The 14,751-nt window shown below is 47.4% G+C and overlaps 1 protein-coding gene across 1 annotated transcript in view; it reads left to right on the top strand.

Moving 5' to 3' along the window:
* Positions 1–14,751, top strand: part of LOC104856345 (NADH dehydrogenase [ubiquinone] 1 alpha subcomplex subunit 10, mitochondrial) — an 80,215-nt gene that overhangs the window by 53,111 nt on the left and 12,353 nt on the right. Inside the window, exons 7-9 of the mRNA XM_033763997.1 lie at positions 2,227–2,281; positions 3,861–3,946; positions 9,376–9,484. Coding sequence (XP_033619888.1) covers positions 2,227–2,281; positions 3,861–3,946; positions 9,376–9,484 — 250 coding nt within the window. The remainder of the gene's footprint in view (positions 1–2,226; positions 2,282–3,860; positions 3,947–9,375; positions 9,485–14,751) is intronic.

Here is a 14,751-nt window from a genome sequence, read left to right as displayed (position 1 = left end):
ATGTCTCTCTCTCAGTATAGTTGCCCATGTCATCACGTCACAAAGTGAGTCCTGTGGCACTGGAGTCCTCGCAAAGGATGGCCGGCAGCATCCTCTGGCAGTGTCTCGAGTGGGCCTTGTCCACATGGCCCAGTCGGTCATCACTTTGCAAAGGATGGCCGGCAGCATCCTCTGGCAGTGTCTCGAGTGGGCCTTGTCCACATGGCCCAGTCATGGTCATCACTGGTTTCTGGTTGTACAGTGCCATAGTTCATCCGTAAAGAGCAGAGAATCCCACACATGGGGATTAAGTGTCCTGATTTTCGAGCTCGCATTGTCTTTGCCCTGTATTTGTAGACTTACAGTGCATCGAGGAAGTGGGCCTCTTTTTTGTCTTTGTCTTTGTAGTATAAACCCTATCAAATTTCAGGTTGATTGGTTGGTTTCCTTATAGGTCCTCTGCTTCAGCCGCTGCAAGTGGAAAATGCACCAGGAGCATGTGCCCACTCTGACATTCAGGAAAGTTGTTCATTTAGTATTTGTCTTCATTCTTTTGTGGGTTTCTGCCACCACTAACGCCCTCTCAGGCCCATGCTCAACACTTTTCCTTTGCAAATCCACTTTTCCAGTTCACTGGGCAAACCAAAATGAAATTTTAAAAAAGATTATTCTTGATGCTTCTTTGTACAACATTATAGTCGCTGTAAACTAAAAGTTTAGGGCTGGGTGTAGCTCCAGTGATAGGAAACTTATGTAGCATGCATGAGGCCCTGGATTTAATCCCCAGCACCAAAAGAAGTATTAATAACAAAATGAGAGTCTAAGATTATGCATTTTTTTACCTTAAGGATGTGCTTGCGCTGTTTATGGTCTGTGCAGTGTTGCACATATGTTGGGTGTGGTGCTCACACTGTCACTTTGTCTCCTGCAGGGGAGAGAGTGTATTTGTGTTATAGATATGGGCAGTACATAGGTACGTGTGTATACACATGAATATTCACACTTGGATTTTGTTAGGTTTTCCAAATGAATGTCACAGTATACACTCTTTTTTTTTGTTTTAATTACAGCCCATGACCTTTGCTAAATTTGGGCAGATAGACTGCCCATTGTTAAAGTGAATTCTGTCTGGCATCTCAAGCTGTATAGATTTATGGCAGCCACTTAGCTTGTGGGACATTTGTCTCATTGAGGTGAACGCTTGCCAGAATCCCACAGTGCAGTGTGTACAGGGTAAGTGTGGAGTCCCACGCTGCTGTGTGATGGGCGTGGCCATGTGTGGGGTCACAGCCTGGGGTCATGCTGCAGCCTTATGTTGGCCTGGGATCTCAAGGCCTTCTCTTAGAAATGCATTATGAGATTTGATTTTGTCTTGTGAGGTTTCAGGAAACCTATAACTAATGGATGCAGTTTGACTTTTGTTGTTTTTTTATAATGCTGGGAATTGAACCCAGGGCTTCATTGGAGTTTCTTCACTATCTGGCTCTAGCAATTGGAAGGTGTTTTTGAGCAAATAATTCTCAGTCCTCTGGGCTTGCTGACTGAGGGCCTGACACCTCAGCGTGATGGGCGCCCTGGCAGGCCCTGGGCTGGCCCTCTGTGGTCGGGGGTGTGGCAAAGGCAGCTCCATTGTGTGGGGAGGTCCAGTCATCTCTCAGCTGCCCAAGCCCGTCCCTAACGGTCAGCCTAAAGCTGTGAGAAGGACAAAATGTGGGGATGGGGAAGGTGGCCAGTCCCCTTCTTCTCAAGCTGCACTTGTGATTTTCTTGTGTGGACTGAGGACAGAAGTGAGAGAACCGAGTGGCTGCTCCTCTTCTGCACAGCTCAGTTGAGATGGTCATCATGTGGGTCCCCTCCTTTCCTGAGTTCTGGATTTTGGCAGCTCCATCGCTGTGTGCCCCACCTGCTGTTTTCTGTGCCCTGTCCCAGGAGGCCCTGGCTGCTCATCCTGTGATGGGAGTTGCAGGTGCAGAGCACAGGTGTGGCAGTCAGGTGGCCATGTCAGTGGTAGCCATGGTCTGTTGCTCCTGTGGGTCGGGGAGGGGAGCTAGGAAGCAGACCTGTGGTCCTCCCTGCCTGTGTGAGCATTCTGCCGCCCTGCAGTGTCCCCCTACCAGGGCACAGAAGATATGCCCAGCATTGTGCCCTGTCGGAGTGGTCAGAGGGGCTGGAGTGTTCTGTGTTGCCTTGACAAGAACTTCAGCTTAGAAAGTTTTACATTGAACTTTGCTTTGCTTTTCCTTGCAGTGAGAAATGTGAGGTTTTGGTGTACAGTGCAAAGGAAAGTGAAGATGTAGACAAGGTAAGAAAAGGGCTGACGAGGTGATGAACGTGTTTCAGTCTGATTCATGTGTAATGTTCTTGCAAATGTGACGATCCGTCCCATTCCTATTGGTTTTAGGAACAGTATTTCATAGTCCAAAAGTAGTGTCCACCCAGCCCCTTACCATCACCTGTTCTTAATGCTTTTTTGGCATCCTGTGTTTAGCTGCTTTTTTTGTTATGATTTTTAAAAAATAATTTAGGTTGCTGTGATCTTAAATTATAGATGGTAAAGATACAAAGAGCCTTGTATCAACATTTTTATTAAGTGTGTGATAAAATTTAAACCTGGTTTATTAATGGGAAGGATTTACTTATTTAAAAGAGAATGGCTTTTCTTTCTCAAGTCTGTGCATTTGGTGAAATTCCAGTCAGTCTCAGTGGAGTTTTGAGGAAATTTAATGAGTAATTGCCAAAATTTCTGAGAAAGAATAAATAATTGAGGACCTTTGTCCTCCAAAATACAAAAGCATATTATGAAATATAGCCGTAAAAGCACTGTGGTATCAGTGCAAGAATTAATAAATGTCCTGGAGGAACAAAACAGTTTAGAAACAGGGCTGTGTGCCTAAGCTTGGCAAAGTCAGTTCCTTAAAGATAGTAAAAAATGAAGTGGGGGAAATGGATTGTTTCTTAAATGGTATGGAGGCAACTGAATGTCCATTGGATAATGGCACAAGGTCTCTATTATAGATAAGCATAAATTACTAAAAAACATTCCAAGCACCAAAAGGCACAGAAACTGGAGTACGGTGTGGCTTGTAGGCAGGAGCATGCAGAGCCAGAACAGAGTGGAACAGCAAGGCACCTGCCCTCCTCACAGGAGCCAGGAGCCAGAGCAGGCCGAGTTCTTCCAGCAGGGGGCAGGCTTCTCCTTTCCGATGGAGCCTGCTCCAAAGAGGCTGCTGCGTCCTGCTCTGGGAATTCTTTGGAGACCTTGCCTTGTTCTCCTTGGACTGAGTGAATTACATTTGACTCCCTTGCCACCCTGTCTCTGTAATGCTGGGGTTTTGGGGGTTTTTTGTTTGTTTGTTTGTTTTTTTGAGGCAGATTTATTTTTGTGCCTCTTGACAGACTGTTTAGAAGGCATGTATCTTGGAGGAATCATGCATTTTGTATCTAAGACTCCCGAGTCCCTTACTAAGTGTGCTTGCATTCTGGGAACAAGAGAGAGGTAAGTGTTGAGTGTCTTGGGAAAGGATGGGAAGTCTGCCTCTCCGGAGGCCAGCCCGGAGCTGGGAGCCCAAATGTCGGGTCTACCAGACCCCGCACTTTTGAGGCTCGGCCTTGCCTTCTAGAGTGAGCCTGGCTGGGAAGAAGCAAGTAGCCCACCCCGCTCACAAACTTCCTGTATTCCTTTTCCACTCTGTCCTCCAGGCTGCACAGTGATCTCTGCACTGCCTGGTCCTGGAGCGGTGCCATCCTGTCACTTCTTGGGGTTACGACCATAACATTTTCTTTGAGTTTGGTGTGTGCCAGATACTCGTAACCTACAGTGTGACCTCATTCAAACCCCTAAAGTGGGGCTGCCCGTTTAAATCGAACCCTTCCTTCCTTAGGTGGTGGAGGACATTGAGTACCTCAGTTTGGACAAAGGACCTTGGCTGAAGCAGGAGGACCCCAGCCTCCATAACCTGCGGATGCGGTGAGTTCCCTGACTCTGGACTCCACATGTTGGATCTGCTGGTGTGCCATAGTTAGGGGTCACTAGCACCTCCCAGTACTGAGGTGTATTTCCTTGTCCCTTTCAAACAGCTCTTGAATTCTCTAATCAGATCATTCCTTAATTGATTGCCATCATTAAGTCAAACAGATACTTTAATTCCGCTATGTGTTAGGCAGTCTTGTAACTTTCAAGGCTGTAGTATCAAATAAAATTCTGTTCTAATCAAGGATGAATCCTAGTGGAGAGGAGTACACAAGTAGAAAGAACTCTGTGGTCATGAAGGCTTTGCAGGGCAGTAGGCCGAGTCATGAGATCGTGCATGGCTGGGGTCCAAGTGGCCAAGGGCCCTGAAGCCACCAGAGACCTCCCATGCAGAGCCCAGGTGAAGCCAGGGCCAGGCATTGCCCAAGTGAAGAGGGTCAGGGCGGCAGCAGGTGGAGAGGCTCATGGGGAGGTGACCAGCTGTCTGTCCCTGTTGATCCCCTACTGCTGGACTGTCCATTTTGGCTGCTGAAGTCCACCTCATCAGTACCAACGTTGCCTGTTTCTCCTTGGAGTTCTGTTAGTTCTCATCCTTGTGTTTTAGGGTTAGGTACAGGTGTGTTTGGGGTTATGTCGTCTTAGTATGTAATGCCCCTGTGTATCCCTGATGTTTTCCTTTATACTGAGGTCTGCTGTCTGCTCCTGCTTCTGATTAATGTGGGTGTGGTGTATCTTTTTCCATCCCTTTAACTTTGCTAAGTCTTATTTTCTTATAAACAGTAGATAGTTGGGTCTTTGTTTTGTTTTTTTTATTAAACTGTGATAATCTCTACTCATTGGTGTATTTGGACTTCACATTTGAAGTGAGTCTGATGTATGTGAATTCATTTTGCCTATATTTATTTCTGGTTTTGTTTTGTTTGGTGTTGCTGGGGATCGAACCTAGCTGCTGCTGCATTCCCAGCCCTTTCTCACTATTTATTTTGAGGCAGGTTCCCATTAGCTTACTAAGTGGCCCAAGCTGCGCTCAGACTGGTGACTTCCTGCCTCAGCTCTCCAGAGTGCTGTGATTTCAGGTGTGCAGCAGCACACTCAGCTGCCTTCCCTGGATGTGACTGAGCATTTTAGAGAGGCCCTCTTGATGTCCTCTCTTAATATACCAATTCCTTAGAAAGTGCTGCAGTACAGTGTTCCTGTCTCTAAGAGAAGGACAGTGGCCCTCCATAGCCTCAGGTTCCGTATACACAGACTCATCCACCTTTGGATAAGAATATTCCAGAAAAATTGTGGTAGCCCTGAACACGTATGGACTTTTTTCTTGTCGTTCCTTAGACCGTATTGTGTGACATTGTGTACATGGTATTTACGCTGTATCAGGCATCATGAGGAATCTAGGGATTCTTGCAGATGTACTGGAGGATGGCGTGGTTACATGGGAATTCCCCGCCTTTTTGATGAGGGTGCTTAAGCATCTTCAGATTTGGGCACCCACGGAGTCCTGGAACCAGTCCCCTGTGGATACTAAAGGATGCCTGTAATTGGTTTTCAGCTTTTTTGGTTGTGAAAACAGGAGTGACAGATTCCAAGCTCTTTATTTGTTAGAGCTGAAACTGTCGGTCTCTTCTGTTTGTCTAGACCAGTGATGGTGAACCTTTTAGAGCTTTCAGTGGTACAAACAGCCCACTGCAGCGCATGTGCTATAGATTTGCCACCACTGGTCTAGACGTATGTCTGCGTCTGTTGGTGAATTTACCAGAGAGATCCATTGTACTCTGCCATTCTGAACCGTGCTAAGCACCCTTCCTTTCTTGTAACTGCTTGCCTGCCTTCTCATCTGAAATTGTGCAGTCACCACCATACAATGGGGCTGTGTCCGGAGGATGTGCAGGAGCATTTCCTCCACTTACAGTGAGGAGACTGTAGCTTTGGAGCTCCCGGGTGACCCCGGCTGGTGCTCTGCAGGACATGGTGCCATGAGCTGCATGCATCTGTTCAGACTTGAATCCTGGGGACCCAGACTCCTCGATCCGCTGTACCCCAGCCCGAAGCCTCCTCTCCCAGAGTCACATGCTGCAGGTCACTGTGTTCTTTATTTTGCTCTCTGTCTCCTGTCACTCCAGCTCTGCCCTGCACACCCCATCTCATGAACACCCCTCAGGTTGCTTGTCACTGATGTCGCAGTGACCCCTTTCTTTCTGGCAGCGTGTGTCAGTAGCTCATCTCGGTCTGGTCCAGATTCAGTTCCTTTCAGTTGACTCAGACCTGGGGTATCTGCCGTGGTTGCACTTCTCCTGGGACGCCCTGCCTGCTTTAGCCCCTTCTTCCTCTCTCTCTCTCTCCCTGAAGCTTCCTCTTAGCTCTTCTGCAGTACTATTTATGTGTGTGTGTGGCCCTGTCTGTCATTATTGACTACTGCTGGGCAGAGTGTGACTGTCGCATAAGGAAAGTGACTTCCCTGAAGCCCTAACACCCTAACACACTGACTGAGACTAGAGAATGTCTTTTTGACCTCCTAGGATAATACCATGTCATTTTCGAAGTACAACCTGAAATGTGCATTGATTTAATTATGCAGCATGTTCAAGATTCATGTCTTAAAATCGTAATTTTAGTAATTATGTAGTTACATGGTAGCATAGAGAAGGATCCTGTAATTCTCCCAGAGTTTATAAATCATAGCATTCAATTAATTAGTTTGCTATGGGGTTTTCCTTTCCTTTTCCTCATTTTTTTATTGCCCCCACCCCTGTTTCATAACTTTTTACAATGGTAATTTTGATTATTTTCATTTGACTCCCATTTCTTAAGTGAAAATTATAACCAATTTTCTGAGGTAATTATTGTAAACATGCCATTTACCAGTTATGCTCATTTTGTGTACAACCTGAGCAAATTATTGGTTAGAACATTTTGTACTATCTCAGTTACATGTGTCAGTGTGTAATTATGTGTGTGTGCATGCTCACACTAAGTGGCAGTGACTGTGTTCTCAGTCTTGACAGTGTTTTGTGCTCATGTTCATGGCCCATGACTGACTGGTGCCTCCAGGGATGGCGTCAGCCCTGAGGGTCGCCAGCCCAGTGCCCGGATGTGCAGGCCCTCCCTCGCCGGAGCCACCTTGCAGTCCTTGCCACCTGTTGTCTGCCTTCCCTTTCTGCAGAGACCTCTGCAGCAGCTCCACAAGGTGGGCTTCTGGTGCTGCGAGCCTGTAGGTGGTGGATCCTCAGTATATCCTATGGAACCTGGTACTCACAGTTCAGGAGGAAGTGGACAGCAGGCTGTGGGGAAGTTACACTTTCTCTTACCTGGGAAAGAGTGGAGTCATAAACCTCATTTGCCATTTTATGTTCTGGTGTCTTCCTGCCTCACTCTGTTGTCTTAAAATGCATGGTGCAGCCCTCACACTGTACGCCAAGCTTCAGTGCCTCTTACCTCCGGGCTGCACACTTAGTGTATGTCATTCTCAGTCTGTGTTTGAATTCTTCCTAATTAAACTAAGTGCTCTGTGAACACAATGTTTTCTTTCACTGCTTTTTGCTTCTTGAGTCATAAACAGCTTCCTGGTGTCTGTTCCTTGTTTATCTCCAGTCCAGAATGTATCAGGCCAGACCTACAGGTTTCCTAGAACTGTGCCCTATGCTGTTCTTCTCACCTGGCACCTGCTGACACACTGAGACCAGCTTAAATGTGCTGTGCAATAATGACAGCAGCTTTTCCATTTTAAATCTTCAAAAAACACCAGCCTGTGTTGGAGAGATATTCAGGGGTTATTTGTCAATTGTAATTCAGCCGATCTCACCATAGGTGGCGCTGTTGTTCTGTGTATTCCACATACAAGCCATTAAGTTCTTTCATTTTCTGGCATTTTCTTAGGATTTTCAACTGGAGAGAAAACTAAGTCATTCCCAGCCACCTTGACACTTACTAATGTTTAAGACCTCATTTTTAGTTGACATTTTTAATTTGAGATCACCTCAAAAATTCTGTAGTAACATTATAGACTAATTGTGTAAACAGTGAAAAAACTATGCATACTTATCACTGAAATGTGTCTGGAATGTACTGGAAACACCATATAGGAGAGCCGCCCGCACTTCCCTCTGGAACCCGCATGGAGCTGGGAGGGTAGTGCCAAAGATTTCACTTTGGTACTGTGCGGGATTTTGTCTGATGGCCACATTGCCTTTGTAACAACTAGGAAAAGTAGTCTAGCAATGTGCAGTCGCTGTATGCCCTTTACAAACTTGACGATTTGCTTGTTTGAGTTTCTGGAAGTATTTGAGTATTTTTTGGCAGGTAAAACTACCTTGACACCAAAGCTGAGAAAACAGTCTTATCTTGATGTACGAATGTTGCAGCTGTTTGCCTGACCAGGAGAGACCCACATAAATGCACCTAGGAGCACACACACAGGCACAGTGATCCTGGTGCCTGTTCCGGAGAATGGAGTCCGGGACACCAATTGTGTGGGGACACTCAGGGGTTTTCGGCCCACCTCAGTCCTCCATTCTCTGTGGCCTCTGGAAGTGTGACCCCAGGACCTGTGGGCATCTCTCTGTGGCCCTGGCAGGTAGTCTTGGGCTCTGGTGGGTCTAGGCTCTTTCAGGAACATCACAGAGCCTCCACTGGAGCCTTCACAAACAGGAAGTGCCCACTGACTAACTCCTGAGTGGGAAAGTGGCCATAAGAAATCATTATTTTCTTTGTTTTGAGCCCATATAAAAGGAAAATTTTTAATGCTGCTTTGTAAAAGCTTAAAGATGTTTTTCATCTTCAAGATTAAATTTAAAGTAAGCAAATTATGGCAAAGTATAAATATTGTAGCACTTATCAAAATGAAGTAGTTAAAGCCGGAGAGTGTCCCTGATTTGTATTTATTAGTGCCAAGAAAACAAAGCCTCAGACCTTGCAAGAGTGGTGATGTCAGGTCACCCGTGGTCGCAGGCTCCACAGGCCCTGTCACTTCACTGCCACACAACTCTGCACATGCAGCAGCAGAAGCAGGACACTGGGGGTGGCCGCTGTTCCTGGTCTTTGCCCAGACAGGCATAAATTGTGCACATTTATTTCCAGGGAGTGCTCCCTATGTGCACAGCACTGTGATGCAATTGAGCATAGGTGCTCCTCTGTTCCTGCGTGCAGAGCACACTTTGGCCCTTTCACATTACCGGAGCACCCTTGTTCCCAGAAGCGTTTGTCTGAGGGCGCCTGCTTGGGCTGTGCTCGCCCTCGATTCCCAAGTGGGGGCATCTCACAGGCAAGGTCTTCGGTGCAGGGTTTGTGCTTCTGAGCTGAAAGCTTAGGACAGAGCAGCATTTGTCTTAGTGTGTGAATTTTCTGTATGGCCAATTAAAACGTCTGACTAAGCCCTTTTTATGGTATTTACTCCCTGGCCTGGTACGACCCATGCGTGTCTTGTCTTTCAGGGTTCAGGATAAGTGGCAAGTGCTGAATTACACAAGTATCCCTGTCTATCTCTCAGAAATCACAATTGGAGCTCACCAGAGTGACCGGCTCTACCGCAAATTCAGAGAGGTAAGACCTACATGTGGGGAGATGTCCAGGCGTGACACGGGCCACTGCCCTGGTGCGGGGGGCAGACCAGCTGTTTCCCCGGGTCTCTGCAGGAAGCAGGTGGGGCCCACATTCTTCCCAAGGTGTTGCAGTGGTTCTGGTTGTGCTCACAACTGTTCTTTGCTGGGCTCCATTTCTTTACTGCCATGTTCTACTTCTGGTTCCTCTTACTCTCACTCTTCTCAATCCCTCGGCCAGCTGTAAAGGCCTGTATTTCTACAGAGTCCTTCGACTGGGAGTGCAGAGGGAGGATGGGCATGGCTGGGAACAGACAGTGGGAAGAGGTGCTGGCCAGGGCTGCCTCCTTGTCCTCTTCTGATCCCCACCTTCTTACGGAATCCTTCGTCCTCTGGGTGGAGAGTGTTTTCCAGCCAGGCTTCCTCAAGCGGGGGAGCCGTGGCCTGCGCTGAGCACCCCCGAGGCTGTGCACTAGCATGGGTCGTTTCCAGTCTGCCGTGGCTGTGTTTGCTGCTGGCAAACGTGTGAATGATCGTGCTGTGGTCCACGCTCCCTGCTGTGCAGTGAACGCGTGTGTCCTGCAGAGAGCTCTCCACAGTCTGCTGTGAGAGGACCTGCCAGGTGCCCACGGCACCCATCAATGTCTGTTGCTTCCTGCTTTACTCGAGGACTGTGGTGGTTTTTCCACTGCAGACCTGGGGGTGGGGCACAGCTATACAGACCTCGCCAGGCACCGTCATGGTCATCGGTGCGTGTTGCTGTCCTACGCCTTGGCTGTGTTGCTTCTCCCTCCGGCTGGGCCGTGCAGGTGTGCAGCTTCCCCTCGCCTCCCGGGCCCTGCCCCTCGCAGAAGCAGCCATGCTGCGTGCAGACCCTCCATGGCCGCACCCAGGCCCTGTGCCACCAGAAGTCCTGGTAGTCCCACTTTGCTTATGTTTTGAGGCTCGAGCTTTTATCCTTTTGTTTGTATGACATTTTCTCCCTTTTATTTAGTAATGCTTTTTACTTTGCAACGTCATTCAGTATGTATGTAGTATATAACATTTTTTTTTGGTGAGTATATGCAAAGTAGCTTTTTCTGTGTCTTTTAACTTCAGCCTATCTTTATACTTGTCTGTCTTTATGTGTGGTTCAGGTTAGCCTTGAACTCACTGTGGAGCCCAGGCTGGCCTTGAATGCAAAGTAACCCTCCTGTCTCAGCCTCCCAGGTTCTAAGATTACAGGCGTATACCACCATGCCTGGCTATATTTGTATTTAATGTGAATGCCTTATAAACTGGGGATATTTTTAAAGAATATTTGCCAGTTTGGTTGTCTGGAATATTTACATATTTGCATTTATTGCAGCCCTTGACAGATTTGTTTGGAAATACCCTATGGCACTACTTATATTTTTTCTGCCTGTTCTATGTGTTATTTTTCCTTTCTTGTTTGTTTTTGTTTGGATTTTTTTTTTCAATTTCATTTGCACCCCCCTCCCATTTGTTTGCTAGTCCTTACCCTGGTAATTAAAATCTTCATCTGTAATTCGCTGAAGCCTCAATTGGTAGTTTTCCAGTTCCAGAGCAGTGTGAAGATTGCAGAGTACTGCTAACTCCATTTGCCTGGCCCTTGTCCTTTGTGCTGTCCTGGTAAAGTGCCTCGATCCCATGCATTTGAAGCTCTGTGGGACATGGGCACCGAGCTGTACAGTTGGTGGGTGCAGCTGGGTCCATGCTGCATCCACCCTGATGCAGCCCACATCTTCCTGAGGCTTCGGTTTAGGGGCCTTGGTCTTCTGCTTGAAGAATTCTTTGTGGGCAACAAATTCTCACACTTATATTAAATAGTCTGTCTTCATTTTTCCTGCTTTTTATTTAGGAATATTTCAAACTTTTAAAATAATGACAGGAACCATTCAACAGGAAGTTAGCACCGTGATGCCCACCCGTCTTCAAACTCCACTGGAGCTGGTCCCAGCGTGCGGTCCCTGTGCCGCCCCTCCAAGGTGTTCTGGGAACCTAGTCCAGGCCCCAGGGCTGGGCCCAGGAGATGTTTAGATAGAGTCTGCCAGGCAGAGTGAGGCCCACTGCAGTTGGAGACCCTCCACTTGAGTGTGTCATCCTTACCACCCCACTGTGTAGCTGTCACAGTCAGAAATGAGCATTTGCACACATTGCTGCTGCCTGGCCTCCTGGACCCTATGCCACGGACCAGCTTGTGACCCCAGTGATGTGGCTGTGTTCGGGATGTTGTCCCTTTCGTCTTGGCATCCAGATTAGTCCTTGAACTTGCTTAGATTTTCAAGACCTTGACACCTTGGAGGATTACAGGACAGTGATTCTACTGCGTGTCTCTTAGTTTGGTCATGTAGGCGTCTTGTCTGTGGTGGTGGTGGGGGCTCTCTGCTTCTCACCAGGTACTCTATGACTCCCATTTGCCCCGGCACTGCTTCTGTCACTTGGTTGCTTGATTAAGATGGTATCTTTGTAATAAAGGTACTTCCTCACTTTTCCTAAGTACTAAGCAGTGGGGGAGATACCTTGAGACCATGTAAAAGTGTTCTCATCACGTTTGCTCTCAACAGTTTTAGCATGTATTGATTTTCTTAACTACATCAGTTATTGCTGTGATGTTTGCCAAACTGTAATTCTTTTATTTCTACCATCCCTTCACATCATTAGTTTGTGCCCTGCACTGGCATTTTCCCCTTCCCTCCCTTTATTTGTTCATTTATGTGTTTGTGTCACTGTAGATGTTGAATTCTGTGTATTCACACACATCTGTATTTATTTCTGTCCCTCTTTGTTGAAAAGCTGAAGTTCACCCTGCTGTCTGTGGTCCTGTGTCACACTATAGGCTTCATGCTAGGATCTGTTCTGTGTCCATCATGGAGCGTGGGTGATCTGCCTCTTGCCTCGGTATATTTCCTTCAATTAGTCCCTGTATGTGGGGGCAGCCTGCTGTTGGCTGCCACCATTGACCTGCCTCAGGGAGGCCCCCTCCGTCCCCAAGGAGACCTGAGCCCTACAAAGCCCTGAAGAATGGCTCTGGACCAAATTCTTAGAGAATACTTGCACTCAGTATAGAATTTTAAATTGCCAATTTTCCTTGTAACATTCATAAACTTCAGTATTTTGTGCTTCTGGCTTTCATGTTTCTGGTGAATAGGTTGCTGTCCTCTTAGGAAGATAATGTGTCTTATTTCTCTGGCAGGGCTCATTTTCTTTTTCAAGAGGTTTTCTGACTTGGTTTTTAGCGCAGTCCAGTGTGGTGATGACAAACCTTGTAGAAACAAGTGCCCAGACTGCTACCCAGAACCCACATACTTACCACACAGTGCCAACACTGCAGTTAAGCCTGGATGCTGAGGTTTTGGTTTAACATCTTTCTATAGAAGAGCGCAATAACATGCATCCCATAGGTTCACCACCACTACTCTAGCGTGTCTGTGCTCTTGAGTGTGCAGGTACACCTGCACGTAGTCTGCCCAGCTCACACTGCACCTGTGGAGTGATCTTCAGAGTTGTGTCTCTCTGCCCTTCTCTGTCTGCTGCTGCTCAGGCTTCAGTCATTTGTACGCTGGTCCTTCTTACCATGTCCCTCCCGTCCCCTGGCCTTCTCATCTGGTTCCTTCTGTGCCCTGAGATCTTTTCTGTATTTTCCACAGTCTTCTCCTTTGTCTGGGTCTCCTACTCATTTTGGTTGTGGTCAATCAGTCATGGTATGCTTCCTAGTTGGTTTTTTGTTCTTTTGTTGTGGTTCTTCTCTTGTGACAGCCATTTTTTCGGAACGTAAAGGTAGCTGGAGGCCTTGGCAAGCATTCCTTACTCCTGTGTTATACCGTCGTGGCAGGTGCTGCAGTGCAGACAGATCCCCTGAATCTATTCAGAGACTGCACGACTGCCTGAGCCTACATGTTGTGAGGTCTGATGATTTCCAGCTTGCCCTTCCAAAGAGACCACCTTTAACAGGTCTCTTCTTTCTGCTTTGAATGGTATCCCACAGTACTTTGCTGCTTGAAGCTCTGCCCAGTGTCTTGCTCTTTGCTACTGCTGCTGCTGCTAAAGGGGCAAGAGAGGGCTTGGGAGGAGGGGCCACGGTCCTTGGCACACCTGTGCTTGCCGCTGTGTCCCTGCCAGGTGCCTTTTGCAGGCCCTTGCTGTCTGTGCTCTCCACATCTTGGTAATTCAGGAGGGGAGAGTGGGTGTGCACGGCTGGTCTTCAGGAGCTAGGCGCCTTAGCTGCTGTCACCAGCTCCATCTGTGAGAGATCAACCCAGTACCTTTTCATTATTATTGTATTGTGTGTAGCTTATCTACCCTTTAATTTGTGAGCATTTAGGAGAAACTATGGTATTGGGCTTGTGGTTTTTATTATGGATAAATATTTAGAAATGTTAAAATTTTAATCAGTAGATGATTGCGGAAATCTAATTTTTGAAGTTTTTGGAAATGGAAAGGAACTTCAATTTTTAGAACAGTTTTAGAAGATGCTGAGGGTAGTAGAGAGTTCTCATATACCATACATCTGGTCTTCCATAAAAGCCGTGGCTTCCCATAAATCATAGCAATGAAGTCACCCAGTTTCCCTCTGGAGGGCCCTGTGGGGCAGGATGCTCGTGTGGAGCTCTGCTGTGCACCACACACGTCTGTGGGCAGGTTCATGGCTTAGTGCAGCAGGCCTGGCCAGCAGCAGGGCTCACTTCCAGCTGTGCTTCTGTGGCAGCAGCCCTCCTCCTTCCTGGGCCCATGCTGCCCCTGTTGCAGCGCCACTTGACGACTGGTCTCACAGCAGCCCTTGGTGGACAAGCGGGTGCCCATGTTCCCTGCTTGAAGGCCTCCCTCTTCATCTCTCCGCAGCCTGTCCCTGTGAGCAAGAGAAGGCAACTTCTTTACATGGCCTTTCAGATAGAGCAGAGCATGGGTGTTTGTCCCCATAGCCTCGCCTTAGAGGCCACAAGGAAAGGACTGGCTGTTGAGTTGCTTGTAGTTGGGTCACAGTTGTGAGGGTTAGTGGAATCACTGTGAAATTTGAATTGCTAAGCAAATGAAATACTGTTTTAGAGAATTACATGTTACAGGAAGAAATTGTGAGTCCTCCAGGATCTAAAGAGAACGGAGCTTCATAGAGAAGGATTTGCATTTTGCTGTATGTGTGTTAGAAAGGAGGAGTGACCAAGGGAAATCAGAACCAGCCTCTCATCAGAGCAAAGCCAAGTGAGTCTGAGGCGATCTGCACAAAGCTGTGTACTCACGTGCGTGTGGCAGGAAGTGAGCCTGCTGTGCAGG

This window comes from Fukomys damarensis, unplaced genomic scaffold (genome assembly GCF_012274545.1).
Source record: "Fukomys damarensis isolate Sample0158 unplaced genomic scaffold, DMR_v1.0_HiC HiC_scaffold_16, whole genome shotgun sequence".
Lineage (NCBI taxonomy): Eukaryota > Metazoa > Chordata > Mammalia > Rodentia > Bathyergidae > Fukomys > Fukomys damarensis.
The sequence above is the reverse complement of the archived record's forward strand: the minus strand, read 5'-3'. Positions and strand labels throughout refer to the sequence as shown.